General features: G+C 48.3%; 1 protein-coding gene across 4 annotated transcripts; it reads right to left on the bottom strand.

The window, feature by feature from the left end:
* Positions 1-1,756: 1,756 nt before the first annotated feature.
* On the bottom strand, positions 1,757-22,157 carry Csf3r (colony stimulating factor 3 receptor). Of its 4 annotated transcripts, XM_085838963.1 has the most exons (17): positions 21,922-22,058; positions 20,683-20,782; positions 19,430-19,513; positions 16,610-16,909; positions 14,760-14,883; positions 14,382-14,569; positions 12,526-12,695; positions 12,290-12,443; positions 11,508-11,587; positions 10,907-11,120; positions 8,924-9,112; positions 8,503-8,604; positions 6,823-6,969; positions 6,574-6,708; positions 3,453-3,543; positions 3,218-3,299; positions 1,757-2,837 (listed from the first exon to the last, which is right to left on the bottom strand). In XM_085838963.1, the coding sequence occupies exons 3-17, from the start codon at positions 19,491-19,493 to the stop codon at positions 2,364-2,366; spliced, it is 2,514 nt and encodes an 837-aa protein (XP_085695089.1). In that variant the 5' UTR covers positions 19,494-19,513; positions 20,683-20,782; positions 21,922-22,058; the 3' UTR covers positions 1,757-2,363. The 4 variants fall into 4 exon arrangements, with proteins under 4 accessions (XP_085695089.1, XP_085695090.1, XP_085695088.1 ...); XM_085838964.1 differs by lacking the exon at positions 20,683-20,782 and having other exon boundaries at positions 21,922-22,157; XM_085838962.1 differs by lacking the exons at positions 20,683-20,782; positions 21,922-22,058 and adding an exon at positions 22,092-22,145.
* Positions 22,158-22,378: the final 221 nt, after the last annotated feature.

The raw sequence follows: 22,378 nt of genomic DNA on the forward strand, positions 1-22,378 counted from the left end.
TTCAGAGAACCAGATGCCCTCTTCTGTCCTCTGTGGTCTCTGAGTACATGTAGTATGTAGACATATACGCAGGCAAGTACTTACACACATAAAATAAAAATATTAAGGTTTTTTTTTTAAAGGCAAAGTTAGTCTTTGTAATTAACCTCTTTAGTGATAGCCTGCCATGAACCTTACATTCCGGCTTAATGCTTATTAAATAATGAGGTTCTTTCATTCTTTTCTCCTTGAGGAAAGGGTTTCTGGGCCAGCAAGCCATTTGTTTTTCTCCTTATGCTGAGGATCAAACCCTGAGCTTCGGACATACTAGGCAAGTGTTCTACCACTGAGCTACACCCCCAGACCTCATTTATTGTTTATGCTATGCTTCCTCGGCCAGATTTTATTTTACATGTCTGAGTGTTTTGCCTGCGTGCATAGCTGTGCCTCTCCTGTATGTCTGTTACCACGGAGGCTGGAAGAGGACACTGGATTTCCTAGAGATGGAATTATAGATGGTTGTGAGCCACCATGCAGGAGCTGAAAGTAAACCCTGGGGCCTCTGGAAGAGCAGTCAGTGCTCTTAACTGCTGAACCATCTCTCCAGCCACCCACTACTCTCTCTCTCTCTCTGTCTCTCTCTCTCTGTGTCTCTTTCACACACACACACACACACACACACACACACACACACACACACACGAGAGAGAGAGAGAGAGAGAGAGAGAGAGAGAGAGAGAGAGACAGACAGACAGACAGACAGACAGACAGACAGACAGACAGAGAGGGAGAAATACAGAAGCAGAGAGTGGCTTTGACTGCTGTGTAGCAGAGCTTGGCCTTAAATGGACAGTCTTCCTGTTTCAGCCTCTTATGTGTTTGAATTGCTGCGGTAGCAGCAGCAACAGCAGGGCTCCTCTCTTCCCAGGTCTGTGTTCCCCAGCACTTCAATTCCTTCCAAGTAAGTCTTGCCGGTTTTCTGATTATCAGTTTCAAGTCTCCATTGCAAGTATGGCAGCTGTCTATGGGGGAGTGAATTGTCCTATTTGAATCTTAGATCCTAGGCAAGAGCTGACTAAAAGAAGGAAGGAAGGAAGGAAGGAAGGAAGGAAGGAAGGAAGGAAGGAAGGAAGAGATAAATGATTCTGAGAAATACCTTCTTGACTGTTGGGCCCTGAAAGTGAAAGCCACTTCCTGGTGGTGGTGCACAACTTTATTTCCAGCATTCAAGGCAGAGGCAGGTGGATCTCTGAGTTTGAGGCCAGCCTGATCTATAGAGTAAGTTCCAGGATAGGTTGGGCTGTTACACAGAGAAACTCTGTCTTGAAAAACAAACAAACCGGGCTGGAGAGATGGCTCAGCGGGTAGGAGCACTGACTGCTCTAAAGGTCCTGAATTCAAATCCCAGCAACCACATGGTGGTTCACAACCACCCTTATTGAGATCTGATGCCCTCTTCTGGTGTGTCTGAAGACAGCAACATTTTACGTATTTATAATAAATAAATAAATCTTTAAAAAAGAAAGAAATTTAGTGCTAAAAAGAAAAACAAGCAAGCAGAGACAAAAAAACAAATAAGGGTAGAAGACACTTAAGCTATGCTCAAGAGATTCTTTTCTGGGACCAATAAGTTGCCTCCATGGGTAACGGTGCTTGTCACTAAGCCTTGAGTCCACTTTTCAAGATCCACATGCTGGAGGCCAGAGTTAATTCCCACAAGGTAGGTGTCTTCTGACCTCTGCCTCTGAGCCCCCACTCCCCACAAAACAAGTACATGTCAAAAAAAAAACTTTATTATTTATTCAGCTTTTGCGTTTTTGTTTTGATTTTTTTTTTCAAGACAGGGTTTCTCTGTATAGCCCTGGCTGTCCTGGAACTCACTTTGTAGACCAGGCTGGCCTCGAACTCAGAAATCTGCCTGCCTCTGCTTCTGATTAAAGGCGTGCGCCACCACACCCGGCATAATTTTTGAGATTGGATCTCACTATGTAGGCTAGCCCAGGCTGGCCTGGAACTTGCAATCTTCCTGTATCTTCCTCCCAGATGTTGGGATGCTTGGCATGTACCACCACGTCCAGCCAGAATTTCTGAAAATACCAGCCCCCAACTCAAAACCTACAATCAGTTCAATGGACTGAAATTATATGAAAGACGAATGGTGACCATTGGGCTGTAAGCAGTATCTATCTGAACCTTAGAGTGTGAGAGTGGGTGACCTCAGGGTATAGCCTGAGAAGGTCAGACAGAGTAGAGGAGAGGTGCTAGGGGCCAGAGACAGAGACACACTGGGCCTTTCTACTTCTCTCAGGGCCAGTAGATTTCAGCGGAGGGCTCTTCTCCTCTGAATAGGGCAGGGTCTTCAAGATACAAGGACCCCCAAAGTTCTAGAAACCCCCTTGTTCTTCAACTCCATGGACCTGGAGCCCCTGAAAGAGGGGAAAATCAAATGGAGGCCCAAAGACACAGTCATCTTCCTGGCTTGGAGGTTGGGGCACAAAGGTCTCCTGGGGTCTTGAATTGAACCAGATGTTTTCATAAGATTTAGGGCTAGGGGTGGGGCCCCCCAAGAGGGGCTGAGTGGAGTTAGAGCGAATGTACTGCATTACTCCTGGGCTGGTGGGGCTCTCAAGCACCTGACCATAGAGGACCTGGTCACCAGTGCGAGAGGGAGGCTGGAACTGGTTGGAAATTTCTCTTGGATCTCCTTGGAGCACATAGGCCTGAACCAGGGCTGGAAGGCTACCATTCCCAGAGCTTTCGGAATCCCAGTGGGTCGGTTTCTTGTCTTCCTCCAGTTCAGTGATCTTGGTGATTGATGGCACGCTGGAGTCCCAGAAGCTGGGCAACTGGAAGGTTTCCTGAACACAGGGAAATACACAATACGGCATGGTTTGTCTCACATGTCTGCTCCACACATCGTTCCTTCCAGAGATGAGGTAGTTATGGCATCTCCCTTGTTGCTATGCGGCAGAGCACAAAGGGACATACTTGCCTGGCAGCTGTCCATTCCTACCATGTCCCTGACACATGACCCCCAGCCCAACCCACCCTCTGCCACCCATGCATCCATTGCGTAGTGAGGTGACCAATCTTGGAGAGTCAAACTCAGGCCTACATCTCTCCAAAGCAGAATGTGTTGTGTGTGTCTGGTTGGAAGTGGGGCTCAGGTGTGTGTTCCTTTAATGACTCTGCCTTATGTGCCAGTCACAGTTTATACCCCTCTCTGCCTCATGATTACCTCTGTCATGATGGTGGGCAACCAGGAGCTCAGGCTACTGTGGGCTGGGTCTGGCACATCTGACCAGAAGGAAGTCTTTCCTCTGCAGAAGGAGACAAGTGAAGTTTGGGTCAGTTTGCCATCTGGCAGCTGAAGAGGGGAAGAGATGTTAGGACAGACCTCCCAGATTGGGGCCCGGAAGTCTGGGAAGGCAGGAAGGGACTTCCGCACCCATGGGTAAGAGGAAGCCACTCACCTGCGCTTGCAGCAGAGCCAGGTGACTACACAGGTAATGGACAAGAGTACTAAGCAAAGTATGCCCAGGAAAATGTTTAAGTCAGATGGATCTGGGGTGAGAGACAGAAAGCAAGAAGAGTTTAGGGTGTGGCTTTTCCACTGTGGGTCATGAACTCACAGTGGTGCTGAATGTGGAGACAGTCAAATGTTGGCAGGTTGAAAGGTTCCTAAAGAATAACATCTAAAGCCGGGCGTGGTGGCACATGTCTTTAGTCCCAGCACTCGGGAGGCAGAGGCAGGCAGATTTCTGAGTTCGAGGCCAGCCTGGTCTACAAAGTGAGTTCCAGGACAGCCAGGGCTACACAGAGAAAGCCTGCCTCGAAAAAACAAAAACAAAACAAAAAAACAAGAATAACATCTAAAAGGTAATTAAAAAACAAACAAACAAACAGCCCAGCAGTGGTGGCACATACTTGCACTTGGGAGGCAGAGGCAGGTAGATTTCTGTGAGTTTGAGGCCAGCCTGGTCTACAGAGTGAGTTCCAGGGCAGCTAGAACTGTTACACAGAGATACCCTGTCTTTAAAACCATAGGGGGTGGGGGGAATGGAAGGTTTGGAGGCTGGAGAGATTGCTCAGTGGTTAAGAGCACTTGCTGCTCTTCCAGAGGACCCGGGTTCAATTCCCAGCACCCACATGACAGCTCACACCTGTCTGTGACTCTGGCTCCAGAGGATCTAACACCCTCACACAGACATACATACAGGCAAAACACATGAAATTAAAATATTAGATAATTTTTAAAAAACCCCAACACGGGGCTGGTGAGATGGCTCAGCAGGTAAGAGCACCTGACTGCTCTTCCGAAGGTCCTGAGTTCAAATCCCAGCAACCACATGGTGGCTCACAACCATCTGTAACAAGATCTGACTCTTCTGGTGTGTCTGAAGACAGCTACAGTGTACTTACATATAATAAATAAATAAATCTTAAAAAAAAACCCAACACATACACATAATGAATCTGACATACTTCCAACATACTTCACCTGTGTTACATCACACAAGTTCACTGCAGCCTTGGTTCTAATCCATGTGCACTTGGTTTGCACACACACACACTTTGCTTGCACTGTGCATACACCATCACGTCACACAACATCACCAAGCACTGCCCGAAACACCTTGGCTCAGATTCAAGACTACTGTAATCTCAGTGTGTTTACTGTAAATTCAGAGGGTCTTGCCATTGCAGGAACGTATGCTTTAATCATGGAAAGCAAAGCTAAGACCATTGTTTTGTTTTTGTTTGGTTTGGTTTGGCTTTTCCAGACAGGGTTTCTCTGTGTAGCCCTGGCTGTCCTGAAACAGTTTATAGACCAGGTTGGCTGGATCCACATGCCTCTGCCTCCTGAGTGCTGGGATGAAAGGCGTGAGCTACTACCTCCCGCTAAACCAAAGACTTAACATTTTCCTGCCATCAATCCTCAGCATGCAGACATTGAATTAGTGTATCTTCCGATCGAATCATGTTAAAATGATTACTTTTTTATCCAATGTGTCCTCAGCACTGACGACTGCAAAGATCAAAAAATTGGTTAGCTCTGAAAAATGCTGAAGGTGGCTAAGATGCTCTTTGCCCTGCAGTATCCAACATTCAGCCAACAGTTAATTATCTGTGTAAAAAGAAGCAAGAACATCCATGTGATTAGTATGTGGGCTTGCTTAGTCTATAATAAAGATAATTTATATGCTGACCAAGGAATCGTTTCAAAATAAATGTATGGTTTGTTATCAGTTAAGTGTTTGATCTGGTTATGTTTTACATGCATACATGCCCAGAATTATGTAAAAATTTCTTGTGTAAAAAAAAGGGGCTGGCCAGGCGTGGTGGCGCACACCTTTAGTCCCAGCACTCGGGAGGCAGAGGCAGGCGGACTTCTGAGTTCGAGGCCAGCCTGGTCTACAAAGTGAGTTCCAGGACAGCCAGGACTATACAGAGAAACCCTGTCTGGAAAAAAAAAAGTGGAGAGGTTAGGGAGGGAGAGATAGCTCAGTGGTGAAGAACACTGGCTGCTCTTCCAGAGGTCATCAGTTCAATTCCCATCAACCACATGGTGGCTCACAACCATCTGTAATGGGCATCCGATGCTACCTTCTAGTGTGCCTGAAGACAGTGACAGTATACTCACATACATGAAATAAATAAATATATATATATATATATTTTAAAAGGGTTAAAGAGCCCTGGGCAGTAGTGTATGTAAGTCAGGTGGGTAGGGCTGGGTCTCCTCTCACAGAAGGGGATTCTTGGACAGGCCCTGGTCTCCTCTCAGATTAGCAGGTCCAAAGGTAGGTTCCTATTGTTCTCAAAATTAAGACTCCTTTTTTTGTTTTCTTTGAGACAGGGTTTCTCTGTACAACCCTGGCTGTCCTGGAACTCACTCTGTAGGCCAGGCTGGCCTTGAACTCAGAGATCCGCCTGCCTCTGCCTCCTGAGGCCTGGGATCAGAGGCATGCGTCACTGCTGCCCTGCAAGATTTTTAACTTTTTAAATTAAAAACAAAAACAACAACAAACAAACATATATATAATCTCTCCTCTCTTTAAAAATTGGGATTTCTTTTTATTTACTTATCTTCTTCTTCTTCTCCTCCTCCTCCTCCTCCTCCTCCTCCTCCTCTTCCTCCTCCTCCTTCTTCTTCTTCTTCTTCTTCTTCTTCTTCTTCTTCTTCTTCTTCTTCTTCTTCTTCTTCTTCTTCTTCTTCTTCTTCTTCTTCTTCTTCTTCTTTTTCTTTTGGTTTTTCGAGACAGGGTTTCTCTGTATAGCCCTGGCTGTCCTGGAATATTTACTTATCTTCTTGAGAGAGCCCTGGTTAGCCTGAAACTATGTAGATCCGAACAACTGTATACTCACAGAGCTCTACCTGCCTCTGTGTCCTCAGTGTTGAGATTAAAGATGTGTGCCACCACACCTGGCAAAATCAGTCCTGGCTGTCCTGGAACTCACTCTGTAGACCAGGCTGGTCTTGAACTCAGAAATTCGCCTGTCTCTGCCACCACTGCCCAGCTTAAAGTCGGGATTTTTTGAGAGACAAAGTGGGGCACCCTCCCAACAGCGAACACTGTCCCAGCCTCTTACCTAGGGTCCTCAGGGTAAGGCCTGTACTGTTGGTGGACCCTGCTCGACTGGTGGCCATGAGGTAGACATGATACAAACTGGCAGGCTCCAGGTGCTTCAGGACAAAGTCATGGAGGGAGATGTTCAGGGTGACGGCTGTGGGTGGAGCATATGATCAGCTTGGGATGCTAACACACCTCTGTATGTGCTGAGGAACACCCCTTCTAGGATTCCTGGGCTTGTGGGGAGCTAAGGATCGGATCGACTCACAGAAGGAGTGGTCCCCAGCATCGGCCCAGAAGATGGTGTAGTGGGTGAGGGGTATCATCCCCAGCCTAGGGGCCTCAGGTACCCACTCCAGCTGTGCCCACGTTGTGCCAACATGCTTTAAATGTAGCGCTGGAGCATGAGGAGGAGCTGTAGAGAGAGACAGAGGAGGTAAAAGGGCTGATATAATCAGGGCAAGTGAGCCTGACTGGACTCAGGAGCTGGGACAGAGAGGTAAGAACTCAAGGAGATGAGTGTGCTTGTACGTGTCTTTAATCCTAGCACGCTGAAGATTGAGGCAGGAGGATTGCTGTGTACTTGAGGCCAGCCCGGGCTATGGTCTAAAACCCAATTCTGCATGCTCTTTGCTTCTCTGTTGCTGTGATTAGACCAGGACCAAAGTCTTAACTCCTTGTTGAGGGAGGTCAGAGAGTACATTCAAGGAGAAATGGAAGTGGAACCCACAGAGGAGGAATGCTAACCATTCCTTTGACTAACCAGCTCTTTGACTCGCTCATCTAGCCATATCCACCGCCTAAGTGGAGGTGGCACTTCCCGTAGTGGGCTGGGCCCTCCCACATCAGCCATCAATCAATTATGATGATTTCTCATAGAAGTAATTACAGGCCAATATGATGTGGGCAATTGCTCAAATGAGGTTCCCTAGACCAGGTGACTCGAGGTTCTGTCACACTGATAATGAAAACTAGCACACCACATAAAGGTGGACTGAGAGAACTGAGTGTACAGAGCTGTCCTCTGACCTCCACAGGCACTCTGGCATGTGTGCGTCCATTCACACACATCACACACACACACACATAATAATAATTGAATTAGGGCTGGCGAGGTGGCTTAGTGGTTAAGAGTGCCGACTGCTTTTCTGAAGGTCTGGAGTTCAAATCTCAGCAACCACATGGTGGCTCACAACCATCCGTAACGAAATCTGATGCCCTCTCCTGGAGTGTCTGAAGACAACTACAGTGTACTTACATATAATAAATAAATAAATCTTAAAAAAAAAAAAAACAATGTAAAAACTAACATTATTTAAAAAAAATAATAATTGAATTAAAGAAAGGCAAAACTAACAAAAATCAAACACAAAACCCCAAACCAAAAACAAATGGGGGTGGGGCTGGGGAAGAGATAGGTATCACTAGATAGATAGATAGATAGATAGATATCCCTTCTAAGAGGGTACTCTGTTTGGGGGGGCGAATCTTACATGGCTCAGGCTGTCCCCCAAATCAGAGGTAGACCCCACCAGGATGTCATGTGAATTCAGTTTATGGCTCCCCAGAGGCAGAGACTGGGTTTGAATCCGGTTCTAGCTGCTGTCTGATTTTTGCCACATCTGGTTTTATCCGACTTGGTGTCTGGTTTCAGCCACTCACCCTCTGAATACTTGGTTCAATTCTTTCAGATGTGACCCTGGGTTTCTGTTGGGGCTATGGATGGATTCTGTGAAACTGACTCCAACCCTGATTTTCTCCAGTTCACAGCTCCCTGTCTTCTACCCTACCTTCTGCCCAGCTTTGGGGAGTCCACTGCGAGCCATGATGGAAAACACCCGCCTCAGAGGCCAGAAGTAAAAAAGTATGTTTATCCCCATACTCCCCATGGCTAGAGCCCAGATAGGGAGAGAGGAGAGGATTCTGGGAACACTGCGGGTAGACAAACCTCTCTCTCCAGCGTAGGTGTAGACATTTACAGGTGGTCCCACGATGCCTGGGTACAGGGGAGCCACTGTGATTCTGTAGAGCTGGAAGGGATTTATGTTGTCTGCAGAGAGAAAATGGGACAGCACTAAGGGTGGGAGCTAACCTTTGCTACCCAGCCTCAGACTCCCATTTCTGCACGGCCTGATTTTGACTAAGGGGCTAAGCTCAAAGATCTCTTTTAGCGCATTTGATGGAGGTCACAAAGGGAACGTGGAACAGAGAACTAGAGGGGAGGAAGAACTTTCCCCAGGTAAGGTTTCAGAAAAGGCTGGGGAGGCTGCCTCTATAGGGAGGTTCCAAGCTACCTCTAGACAAGCACCCCTCCCTCTGTTCCTTCTTCTTATCCCTCAGCCCATTCCTTTGCCCCAGGCCCACCTCACCCTTTAACAGAATTCCAGTGATGTTCCCGCTAGGTTCTATCATCCAGGACTTATAGCTGTTATTGTAGCTTGGAGAACTCACTTCCCACTCAATGAGATAGCCCTGAGGCAGAAGGCTGGGGGCTTCCCAGTCTACCCAGATGGTGTCAAGGTCTTGGGCCATGGCATGGAGTCCAGTCACAGCTGGACCTGGAGGTAAAGCAGGGAATAGGAGTGAAGATGAAAAGTACGCAGGCCTCAGTAGCAGACACTTGGATCCAAACCCTGCCTTTGCTACCGAAAGACCTGTGATCCAGGGTATGTCAATACCTGATCACCAAGCTCCACATCTGTAAAGGGGAAGTGACAACAAAAAAAATTCCCAGCCGGGCGTGGTGGCGCACGCCTTTAGTCCCAGCACTCGGGAGGCAGAGACAGGCGGATTTCTGAGTTCGAGGCCAGCCTGGTCTACAAAGTGAGTTCCAGGACAGCCAGGGCTACACAGAGAAACCCTGTCTCGAAAAACCAAAAAAAAAAAAAATTCCCACTTTGTAGAGGCTTGTGTGTTAAAGGAAGGTGCGCAGAACAAGCCTAGCACGGAGCCCTGCACCGTTTAGCTTAATATATGTGATTCACCGAGTTCTTCAACAGTCATACCAGGGAGCTTCTATAGTTGTCTCCTTTTTTTTTTTTTTTTTTTCTGAGACAGGGTTTCTCTGTGTAGCCCTGGCTGTTCTGGAACTTAGTTTGTAGACCAGGCTGGCCTCAAACTCAGAAATCCACCTGCCTCTGCCTCCCCGAGGGCTGGGATTAAAGGCGTGCACCACCATGCCCGGCTAGTTGTCTCCATTTTATCAATAAGTAAAAAATGGGAGAAACAAGAGAGGCTGAGAGGCTTACTAAAGATCACACAGCTCAGGGGCTGGAGAGATGGCTCAGAGGTTAAGAACACTGGCTGCTCTTCCAGAGGTCCTGAGTTCAAGTCCCAGCAACCACATGGTGGCTCACAACCATTTGTAATGGAATCTGATTCCTCCTTCTTACAAGAAGACAGGGCGCTCATATACATAAAATATATGATCAAATTTTAAACAAAGCACAAAGCTCAGGGCTAGGGAGATCATTTAATTGGTAAAGTGCTTATAAGGCAAGCAGTGAATTTGGTCCCCAGTTTCCATATGGAAACAACAGCAAAGGAAACAGGTGTGTGGCATTTATAACCAGTAGAACCCTGATGGAGATTCTAATCAGTGAATTTCAGACTGATGGGAAATCCTGTCTCCAAAAAAAGTACACAGCACCCTAAGAATGACATTTGAGGTTGTCTGCCAGCTGCTATATTTATACACACAACTTATAAGCAGGAATCATACTTTCTCTATCATCCATCCATCCATATGTACAACATGTATATGCAGGTATGTATATTCTCCCAGATTAACCTAGTTCTGGCTAACAAGAATAATAATTTGCTGGGCGTGGTGGCGCACGCCTTTAATCCCAGCACTCGGGAGGCAGAGGCAGGTGGATTTCTGAGTTCGAGGCCAGCCTGGTCTACAGAGTGAGTTCCAGGACAGCTAGGGCTATACAGAGAAACCCTGTCTCGAAAAAAAAAAAAAGAAAAAAAAAGAATAATAATTTAAAAGTTGGCTCAAATGCCGGGCATGGTGGCGCACTCCTTTAATCCTAGCACTCGGGAGGCAGAGGCAGGTGGATTTCTGAGTTCGAGGCCAGCCTGGTCTACAGAGTGAGTTCCAGGACAGCCAGAGCTATTCAGAGAAACCCTGTCTCGAAAACAAAACAAAACAAAGTTGGCTCAAAGTTTACTGCCCCTCAGAGGCAATGTCAGTGCATACACCTGCAGGTGACAGGGGCCAGGAAAGAAAGTCACCTATCCAGGCCACTCTCTTAACAAGTGGTTGACTAGACAGGTAGGCACATAGTCAGTCCAACCTCAAAATTCCCACACTGCTCTCTGCTGCTCAGCTGCCAGCCCCCCTTTACCTTCGTTCTCCAGGAAAACCACTGTAGTAGGTGAAGAGGTCCCTGCTTTGTTGTAGGCCACAAGGGTCATATTCTGGGCCTCTGAGGGCAGGAGGAAGATACAGCTGAGCTGCGTGGTGTTGCAAAGGTGTATGTCCTGCCCTTGGTGACCTGGGGAACTCCAGGACAGCAGGTAGCCCTGGATCTGTCCACTGTCTTCCTGCAGGGGCGTTGGCTGCGGTGGGTGAGGAAGAACACGGTGAGGGAGTTGTCTAGTTCATTGTGGTGTGAATTAGTCAGTACCTGAGAGGCATGGACCAGCCATAGGAACTGGGCCCTAAGTCCTTCCTCCCCTCCCCCTCTACCCCTGTGGCAAGAACTAGGAGAGAAAGAAGGAAGAAGCCAGACAGCACACGTGACACTTGCGGAACTATTCTCTAAGTGGACCCTTTGGGGTACAGGTGACCCCAGAACCCTGCATTGCAGTCTCTCCCCAAGGCCACTACCCAGCTTCTGTGGTATGTGTAAAGGGCTTGCAAATTGCCTCCCAGGAACACTGCAGTTTTTGAGCCCTACTTTGGGAACTCTGTTAGGAGGGTTGGAGAGGGTTTCAGAGAGTCACCTTCCAGAACAGCTGCACACTCACTGTCCCTGGATCCAGTTGCTTCTTCTGACACCACGTGTCCAGTCTGATGGTGGGGGCTGTAGATGGATGGGGGAGGATGTAGATGGATAGACAGGATGAGAGGGTTTTGTGGTTTTAAGTATGACTATTTGGGGCTGGAAAGATGGCTCAATGGTTAAGAGCACTGACTGATCTTCCAGAGGTCCTGAGTTCAATTCCCAGCCGCCACATGGGAACCATCTACAATGTGATCTGATGCCCTATTTTAGTGTGTCATATACACAAAATAAATAAATCAATCTTTTTTCCCAAAGATTTATTTATTTTATGTATATGAGTACACTGTAGCTGTCTTTAGACACACCATAACAGATCCCATTATAGATGGTTTTGAGCCACCATGTGGTTGCTGGGAATTGAACTCAGGATCTCTGGAAGATCAGTCAGTGCTCTTAATCGCTGAGCCATCTCACCATTCCCTGAATAAATCTTTTAAAAAATTAGGACATTTACTTTCTTGAGCCTTTTGTTTTTGTTTTAAATTTCTATGAATACACTGTAGCTGTTTTCAGGCACACCAGAAGAGGGCATCAGATCCCATTACAGATGGTTGTGAGCCATCATGTGGTTGCTGGGACTTGAACTCAGGACCTCTAGAAGAGCAGTCAGTGCTCTTAACCAGTGAGCTATCTCTCCAGCCCCAAGATGAGAGGGTTTTGATGGAGGGCAGAGGGGTTGGGTCCTGAACTAAGCTCTGAAGGCTTCTCCTGGCTTCTCACCCTTCATGGTTGGCCTCAGCTGCAGGCCAGGGCTCCAGGGGCTCCAGAATCCAGGCAGAGAAGAGCGAATGCATCGCATCTGTAAGGTGTAGACTGGGGCCTGATGGAGCCCGCAGAGCTCAAACTGATCCTTGCTGGAAGGCAGGTGGGACACCTGGTGTGTGGGAGGTGACACTAAATCCAACTAGCCCTCTCTCCATCCCCCACCTCCATCTCCAGGTTGTTCTCAGCCTCACCAGAGTCCAGTTGGCTCCTTTGAGCTGTGGCTGGTAGCGAAGTTCACACTCCTGTTCCATGAACTCACTGGGCTTCCATGGCTTCCAGCTCAGCCACAGGCAGCCAGGCTGGTGAGAGACTACATCAGGGCCAATGTCCAGGGCCTGCAGCATGGGAGGCTCCAATTTCACTGCAGGAGGTGGGGTTGTCAAACTTTCCCTGCCCGATGGAGAGGGCTCTGGCTTAGCTCCCCTTTCCTTCAGTCTCCTTTTTTCAGCTGCCATGATCTCTAGCTGTGCTTGGATAGGAGTGTCTGTATTTCTTACTAGGTTGTTACCTCTAACTGGTTGTTACAGTTGCTTACATTGTTTTCTTTCCAGATATCCAGGGATATCTTGCTCCCTCAGTTCCTCCAACTGTCTAGTTAGCTGTCAATGTCTTAAAATTACCCGATATCGTATTTTATTTATTTTGCCACCTAAATTGTTTTAATATTCCGAGGGTGGGGCCTTTGAGGCTTGTTCCAATGCCCTATCTATCTTTAGGACCTCCACAGCTTTGCATGAGGTGGGGGCACGTTAAGGAATAAGCTGAAACCTGGGGTGATGGATCATTGGGTAAAAGAGCTAGCTAGCTAGTGATGCAAGCCTGACAGCACCAAAAAGCCCAATGCAGGGTTGGAGAGATGGCTCAGTGGTTAAGAACACTGGCTGCTCTTCCGGAGGACCTAGGTTCAATTCCCAGCAACCACATGGCAGCTCACAGCCGTCTGTAACTCCTGATCCGGGGGATCTGACACTCTCACTCAGACATACATGCAGGCAAAACACTAATGTACATTCTAAAAAAGAAAAAGCTGGAGAGATGGCTTAGCGGTTAAGAGCGCCGGCTGTTTGCTCTTCCAGAGGTCCTGAGTTCAATTCCCACCAACCACATGGTGGCTCACAACCATCTATAATGGGATCTGATGCCCTCTTCTGGTGTGTCTGAAGACAGCTACAGTGTACTCACATAAATAAAATAAATAAATATATATTTTTTAAAGCCCAATATAATTGTGTCTATCTGTAATACCATCAGTATTGCAACAAACTGGGAGGTGGAGACAGGAAAACCACTCTGAGGCTTCCGGGTCATATTGCCTGGAGCCAAGGGCAGCATCAGAGACAAGAGAGACACTGCCTTCAAGGCAGGAGAGACAATGGCTCCAGAAAGATCCTCTGGCCTCCATATGTGTATATATGTGTGCATTGCCCCTATAAGTAAGTAAATAAATAAATAAGATGAGGCAGGTGGTGGTGACATGTTTTGAAGTCAGCCAGGTCTACACAGCAATTTCCAGGACAGCCAGGGCTACACAGAGAAACCTTGTCTTGAAAAACCAATGAATAGGGCTAGAGAGATGGCTCAGTGGTTAAGAGCACAAATTGCTCTTCCAGAGGTCTTGAGTTCAATTCCCAGCAACTCATGCTAGAGAGATGGCTCAGAGGTTAAGAGCACTGGCTGCTTGCTCTTCCAGAGGTCCTGAGTTCAATTCCCACCAACCACATGGTGGCTCACAACCATCTGTAACAGGATCTGATGCCCTCTTCTGGTGTGTCTGAAGACAGCGACAGTGTACTCATGTACATGAATAAATAAATAAATAAGTAAATAAATAATGTAAATGAATAAATAAATCTTTTTAAAAAGCCAATGAATAAATAAGATAAAAGAACAAACATGTCCATAGCCTCTTGTCCTCATTTCTCTCTTTTCTGCCTCCAGGTCTTCCAAAATCTCTCTGTCTGTGCCTAGGTCTGTATTTCCTCTTTATGTACCCCTGGGTCTTCTAATTTGGGGACTTCTCCATTTTCACATGCCCAGTGTCACTCACCAACATCCATGGGGTCGAGGCACAGCTTTGGGGACACGCTGGACCCTAGCATATTCTTTGCTTGCACCCAGACGACCATATTCTGGTACAGGAGCAAGTTTTTGCGGGGGATGGAGCAGTTGTTCTGCCTCTTCTTTGGCACACAATCCGGGATGGTGTCCCCTTGGTACTGACAGTCGGCACGGCTCCTGCCAACAGGCTGGGCTTTGGTGCCAAGCAGAGGAAAAAGGCAAGGATCTTCTCTATCTTCTCTCTCTTTCTCTGCCCTCCACCCTCCCCACCCCCACCCCACACTTCATCATATCTCCTCACCCCTACAGGGACTTGTGTCCCAAACTGGGACCTGGAGGAAGGGGCTGCCATGAAGATCCTACATACCTGAAGCCCTTTAGGACGAAGCTGGTGGGCAGGTGGGTCTCGGGGCCTGGCTCCCACTGGCAGACCAGGCTGTTGGTGGTGAGGTGCATGAGACAGGATAGGTTGGAGGGGCTGGCAGGGGGATCTGGATAGGGTGAGAAGAATGTTAGGAGCCCTCTCGGGGGGTGTGTGTGTGTGTGTGTGTACTTGTACTTGTGGCCTTACTTCCTTGGTGGACTGTTCCTTCTGTAGTGTGGACCTGTGAGGAGCAGACATCCCAGACCCTTAGCACCCTGGTGGCCCCTTTGTCGGTGACAGTACAGCCTGAGTTTTATTATGGTTTGGTCAGTCATTCATTAGCCATTTTATCCTTAAGTGACTGAACTGCTCTCTGCCTCAGTTTCGTTATCTGTAAAGAGGAGGTAATGCTAATAAATTTCCCTCTCCTAGATTTCTCCCTCCTCCTCCTCCTCCTCCTCCTCCTCCTCCTCCTTTTTCTTTTCAGACAGTGTTTCTCTGTGGTCCTGACTATCCTGGAACTCATCTCTGAAGACCAGGCTGCTAGCCTCAAACTAAGAGATCCACATGCCTCTGCCCCCTGAGTGCTGGGATTAAAGATGTGTGATACCACATGGCTCTCCTAGACTTCTGTGGTGGTTTCATTGAGAATGGACCCCCAAAGGCTCATGTTTGAATACTTAGTTCCCAGACAGCGGAACTGTTTTGGAAGCCTTGTTGGAGGAGGTGTTGTGCCACTGAGGGTGGGCTTTCAGGTTCCAAAAGATTTGTCCTATCTCCAATTAGTCCTCTGTCTCCTGCTTGCTCTTCAAGATGTAAACTCTCAGCTGCTTCTGTCACCGAGCTTTTGCTCCGCCGTTGTGAACCGTCTGGAACCAGAAGGACAATTAAAGGCTGTCTTTTCTAAGTTTTCCTAGTCCTGGTGTTGTGTCATAGCAACAGAAAAGCAGCACATACAAGGGCTAAGTGACTTCCTCTGTATAGGCAGCTCTCAACTGTGTTCATGCAGGCGGCAGCTTCCCCATCACTGCTGGAGACAGGACTCGTGATACCGTCTGCGCTACTTCCTAACTCACCATCCTCCTGTCTCAGTTGCCAAGTAGCACCAAGACCACAGAAGTGTGACTCCATGCCTGGCTCTGTCATTGCTTGGTGTGGATTAGAACCCAGAACCTTGCTCTTGATGAGTATGTGTTTTACTACAGGGCTACATCACATCCTCAACCCTGGCACCCATTTCTTTTTGAGGGAATGGGATAGACAAGGTCTTACTATGTAGTCCTAGCTGAGCTGGAATTCTCAAAGATCATAGAGATCCTGGGCGGCAGGATGGGGGTGCGCATTTGAAAGTCGGTGGTGGCGCACACCTGCACACCTTTCATTCTAACATTCGAGAGGCAGAGGCAGACAGAACTCTGAATCAAGACCAGCTAGGGTTGTTATAGAGAGAAACCCTGCTCGCAAACCTCGGCTGGGATTAGAGAGGTGGTATCTCTAATTTGTTCTTTATATCTCAGCTTGGCACAAACTCCATCCTGCTCAATTTGGAAAGAAAGCTGGGACCAGACTGAGGAGGAGCTGGAAGTAAGCCCCTCTTATGGCCAAGAACCTGAGCTTGCTGAACAGACAAATAGACAAGTGGTTGGTTCTACCAGGACCCCTGTGAGTATGGCCTTCAATAGGTCACTTGCCCTTGCCAGATGTCAGCTTCTTCACTGGAGAATTATAGAATGATAGGAAGAACCATACCTTCTGTTGTATTCACAAAAGGCTACTTGAGCGAGGTCTTAGCACTCCCTGGTTTTGGCAGAGGGGCATTGGAAGCAGATGGGTAGATGGCTGGAGGGACTTACAGCCTGCGAGAAGCTCAGCTTGATCCAGGAGTTGGAAGCTGTCGTCCCATGGCACTAAGCAGAAGAGGAAGGCCTGGGTGTAGTTCAAGTGAGGCAGAGTGATGAGGGACTCCTGGGTCCCATCAGGCAGATGATGCTGTCTGTCCCCAGGTTGGATGGGCTCATCTTGCAGTCTCCATAGGATCTTTGGCTGTTGGTCCAGTTTGCTGCAGTTTGGGCTGATGGTGCAAGAGGCCAGGACAGGGTCCCCCAGGCGGACAACAGGGGGTGAGATCTTGATATGTCCACAGCTCTTCAGACCTGAATTGGTAGAGGGTGGACCCTGGAGGACTCTTTCACCAGGTCAAGACCTTTGGATTCCCAGCCCTCTTATGTCTGTTTACCCTCCCATGTCTTTTTACCCTCCCATCAGGACCTGGGGACTGTGAGAGCTGCAAGATGTACTATAGTGAAAGACAAAGACAACTTCGGGCCCATAAATGGTTATCCATGGGCTCAGCAGAGCAAAGCAGCTCTCGACTTTGTCACTTTCAACAGTGTGAACCCTCTCTATGGTGTGAACACCCTCCATCCCCCCAGGTGTGAATACTCTCCGGATATGAACACTTCCTATCCTGTAAGTGTGCCCCATGGTGTGAATGCCTTGTGGTATAAATTCTCCCCACCGTGTAAACATCCTCCCTGTGAAGTGAATACTCCCCACTGTGTGAACCTTTGCATCCTGTCCCCTCCCAGAATGCAGTTAGGAATACAGTCTATCCCTCCTAGCCAGCTCCACTTCCCCACTACAGAGGGACTGGGTAGCGAAAACCACAGTCATAGTGATAAGAACCCCCAAGGCCACAGCAATCTTTGTCAGATTCAGATCTATTTGTAAGAGCCCTTTATGTGGGCTGGAGAGATGGCTCAGCGGTTAGGAGCATTGACTGTTCTTCCAGAAGTCCTGAGTTTTTTTGTTTTTTGTTTCTTTGAGACAGAATTTCTCTGTTTAGTCCTGGCTGTCCTGGAACTCACTCTGTAGACCAGGCTGGCCTCGAACTCAGAAATCTGCCTGCCTCTACCTCCCAAGTTGTGGGATTAAAGGCATGTGCCACCACTATCCAGCAGTCCTGAGTTCAATTCCCAGCAACCACATGGTGGCCCACAACCATCTGTAATGTGATCTGATGTAGCTGAAGAGAGCAATAGTGTATTCATATACATTAAATGGATAAATAAATGTTAAAAGAAAAGTGCCCTTTGTGATTGTGCCTCTATTGTGCCCCTATTGTGTGATTTTGAAGGTGACTATCTGTAAAGAAAGGCAGGCTGGGGTGGTGGGTGGGCGTGGACACATGGGCTAAACTGTGTGTCTTACTCATTGATAGTGATCGTGATATAGGTAACTGAGACCCCAGGTGCCCTGCTTCTTTCATCTGTGAATGGAGATTAAGAAACCAAACAAAAGCCGGGCGTGGTGGCACACGCCTTTAATCCCAGCACTTGGGAGGCAGAGGCAGATGGATTTCTGAGTTCAAGGCCAGTCTGGTCTACACAGTGAGTTTCAGGACAGCCAGGGATACACAGAGAAACCCTGTCTTGAAACAACAACAACAACAAAGAAAAAAGAAAAGAAAGAAAAGGAAAAGAAGAAAGAAAGAAACTAAACAAAACAGTTTCTACCAGTTAGATCCCAAAGCGGTCCCTGTGGGGTGGTCCAGTCATGCCTTAATCCTACCTAGTACCTCCACAAAGCTGCAAGGATCCTAACAGGTAACAGGAGGCCCTAATATAGGGCAGGATAGTAGGTTAGCTTCCTACTTTTAGCCTTATCTCCTAGCCAGAACTACCACTAATCTGCTAAACCCAGACACCCCGCCCCAAAGGAACTTCCTCAGTTCTGTGGGCTGTTGTCACATCTCAGCCATATTCCAGCCTCCCCTGGCTAGGTGGCTGGCATTATCAAGGCCCTGACTGCTGATAATAATTCTCGGTGCTTGTCTAAGGCGAGAGTCAGCATCAGTCTCCTTTTCCTTATTTATTTATTTATTTTGGTTTTTTGAGACAGGGTTTCTCTGTATAGCCCTTGGCTGTCCTGGAACTCACTCTGTAGACCAGGCTGGCCTCAAACTCAGAAATCCGCCTGCCTCCGCCTCCCGAGTGCTGGGATTAAAGGCATGCGCCACCATACCCAGCTTTATTTTTTTATTTTGTTTCATTTATTTGAGACAGGTTTTCTCTTTGACTCTTTGGCTGTCCTAGAACACACTTTGTAGGTCAGGCTAGCCTAGAACTCATAGAGATCCGTCTGCCTTTGCTTCCCAAATGCTGGGACTAAAGGCTTGCTCCACCTCCCCCCCCCCCTTCCCACCCACCGCTAAAAGAATCAGACGTTCTAACACAGTTGTGAAGAACAGTAGCTGTCGGGTCAGTACAGGCAGCCAAGGTTAGGATAGAGTTCCAGACCCCTCATGTAGCTACTGGCCTCACTCACTGTTTCAGCTCTGACCATGGTTTCTGCTTGCAGACACATAGTCTATTCCTGGAGAAACAATATGCTCTCTCCCATCTGTGGATCTTCGCCCTGCTGCCTCCTCTTCATGGTGCCCTTTAGACCCTCTCTCACCAGCTTAGCATATGGGCATCCCCGTGAACCAGACTGTTTCCTGGCTTTCTGACATCCTTTTGTAATTAGAATCATAACTGCCCTGCTACCTCGAAGCTCTGTGATGGAGAGGCTTTGGCTGTTGTGTTCACTGCCACACTCCCAGGGTCTGGCACACAGCAGCTTGGGGGGACCGATGCCTCCCTTATCATTGTCCTCCCCAGCCCCTGACTTACTTCTGGGGAGTAGCAAGAAGATCAGGGTAACTCCAGTCAGGGTGCAGGCTCCCAGCCCTACCATTTTGCCAGCTTGGTGCTTACCTGGAGGCAGTGAGAGATGGTTAAGAACAGGCTTTGCAGCCAGAGCCTTGCTCTGCCAGTATCTGGGCAGGATACCTGACCCCTGAGTCTCAGTGCTTGCAACATGGGGTGACACTGGCCTGTACTGCCTTTAAGAGAAAGACATGAAATGGTTCAAATCAATGGCTTTCCCCTCACCAGGGTATCAAGGAAATGTCCATGTGTGCAACACACTGCCAAGGTCAAATCTGCCTCCTAGAAAGAACAGGGATCGGACGGAGCTAGGAGGGGCGCAAGCTTTTCTTCCCTCTTGCCCCCCCCCCATATCTCTGTTTACCAATCTTTGTTTTGTAACTGTGCTGGCTAGTTGTGTGTCAGCTTAATACAAGCTAGCATCATTTGGGAAGAGGAAACTTCGGTTGAGAAAATACCTCTACCAGATTTGCTTGTGGGCAAGCCTGTGGTAGGTACGTTTTCCTGACGAATGCTGGATGTGGGAGGAGCCGGATCACTGTGGGTAGTGTCACCCCTGGACGGGTAGTGTCACCCCTGGACGGGTAGTGTCACCCCTGGACGGGTGGTCCCAGTGCTATAAGAAGTCAGGCCGACCAAACCATGGGGACCAAGCCAGTAGCAGCACTCTTCAATGGCGTCTGCATCAGTTTCTGTCTCAAATTCCTGCCCTGACTTCCTTCAGTGATGGACTGTTGCCTGGAAGTGTATGGTGAAATAACCCTTTTCCTCCCAAGTTGCTTTTGGCTAGGGTGTTCTATCCTAGAAACCTCAGACAATAACCTCACATCAACATACCAGTTTGATCATCTCCTGCATCCACATGCACACACACACACATGTACACATGTACACACTGAGTGGGAAAGACTTAGCCCCCAGGGCTCAGGATGCTGGTTCTCCACTCATTTGTAGTAGGCCTAGTTCATACCTGGTACCACTGTATTCTTCCCACAGGCTTATGTCAAGAGCAGAAAACAAAACAGAGGAGACGAGGCCTCCTCTCTAGATTGCATGGGGCTGGCATGTTTAACATCAGAACAGTTCCCTATGGAAGCCCTGAGGGTGGCCCCAGTTGAGTAGGAGCTTGAGCCTGCTGGAGCCTATGTCTCATTGTCTAGGGAAGAAATGTACAAAGAGGCTGGGAGCCCAGTTCTGACTCTGGTTCCGACACTCACCTGCCTGGTGAACTTGGATGAGTTACTTCACCATTCTGAGTCTCAGTTTCTCCATTTGGGAAAAAAGGGGCTTAACAATACCACTCATGTCTCAGCAATGCTATAACGATGAAGCGAGACAGTTAAGATGAAAGCCCTTGGCACAGTGCTCGAGGAACAAGCTCTCAGAAGCAGTGGGCTATCTGTATGAGCCCTAAAAGCAGGAAATCAGCCAACGGAACCAATAGGGTTTGGTGTCCCAGGACAGTCTCCTGGCATAGCCACCAGGTCTACTTCTAGCTCCAAGCCTCTCAGGCTCTTCACACCACTCTGGCCATGTGCTGGGCTCTGCAGCTGCTCGCTGTGTCCACTGTGCCCACGGACACAGCTGATGCTGTTAAGTCAGGCTGCTAAGGCATCCTCTCTACCTTTTCCTTTTGCTCATTGTTGCCAACCTTCCCTCTGGGCTCCCTTCTCCTGTCCTGTTCTTTTGAAATTCTGTCTGTGGGAAGACGGGGACGAAGGGGATGTTGAGAATAAACTAAGGGAGCGAGATCCGCAGATGTGGCAGAGATAAAGGATCTATGCATCATAGATGGGTGAATAGACAAGCTGGGGAAAAGAGATACATAGAGAATAGACAGAGGTAGAGCCTAGCCCAGTGGCAGGGGGTTGAGACCAGTTATTCTGGAACTGGAGGCAAGTGTGTTACAAGATCAAGGCCAGCCTGTGCTATAGAAGACATTTAAATCTCATTTTGGCAACTTGGCGAAACCTATCTCAAAAATATAAAGCAACCAGGGCTGGGGATAGAGCTTAGTTGGTCGAATATTTGTCTAGCAGGCACAAAGACCAAGGCTTGATCCCCAGTACCACATTAAGTATCAGGCATGGTGGTGTAGGCCTACAGACCAGCATTTGTGATGCAGGAAGATCAGAAGAAGTTCAAGGTTCTTATCTGCCTACAAGATGATAAAAATCTTATCTGCATGAGAGCTGCATACAACATCAACAACAACAACAATGACCAGGTTGGAGCTGGAGGGATGCAGAGAGAAGGGGAGAGGCTGACAGAGAAAGCTATCTCAGGCAAGTCTTGCGTCAACTGTTTAAAGTTAAGAGGCTAAGGGAACCGGGAGAGGAAACAGAGGCCCAGAGACTCTGAGACAGCCATTCTTGCTGAGAAGAAGCAGGCCAAATGGCTGAAAGCAGGGAGTAAGCCAGTCTGAGGGATAGGGACTCTGGAGGGATTCTTCATACCTGAGCTCAGCTCCTGTTCCCAGAGATCCAGCTGTCTGACCTCCCTGATGCTATACACACAGAGAGACTCCCATTTCCCGAGGATACCCTGTCTTGGGCCCCCTGATGTGGCCCTAGCAGAGCTGGGGAATGGTCTGAGGTCTCCAGGGCTCCGCCCTCCCCCTACTTACACTGGGGCTAGGGCGCTGTGCCCAGCCCCCACGCTTGTGCTCTCTCTTCTCTCTCGGCTCCTCTCCTCTTGGGGCAAGTTCCCGAAACTTCTCTTTCTAGCCCCGTCGTTAATGACAGGCGGGGCGTGGGGGGGACCCAGAATTGCGACACCTTCCTGGCTTCCCTGCTGCGTTTGGCTGAGCCTTCACCCTTGGGGTGGGGGACATAGACAGCCCCTTCCTCTCAGGAAGGAGGTTGAGGGAAACTGGTGAGCTAGGGACCTTCCTGCCTCAGGGGTCTTAGAGGG

Source organism: Mus caroli, unplaced genomic scaffold (genome assembly GCF_978045245.1).
Source record: "Mus caroli unplaced genomic scaffold, Mus_caroli_1 scaffold_6, whole genome shotgun sequence".
Taxonomy (NCBI): Eukaryota; Metazoa; Chordata; class Mammalia; order Rodentia; family Muridae; genus Mus; species Mus caroli.

Coding starts and splice junctions, on each gene's coding strand:
- Csf3r (XM_085838964.1), bottom strand. CDS start 19,493: ATGGTAGGGCTGGGAGCCTGCACCCTGACTGGAGTTACCCTGATCTTC. Junction 3,544..6,573: donor CCTTACCCTGAGGACCCTAG/GTAAGAGGCTGG, acceptor CTCTCACCCCAG/ATCCATCTGACTTAAACATT. Junction 3,300..3,452: donor TGGCTCTGCTGCAAGCGCAG/GTGAGTGGCTTC, acceptor CTCCTTCTGCAG/AGGAAAGACTTCCTTCTGGT.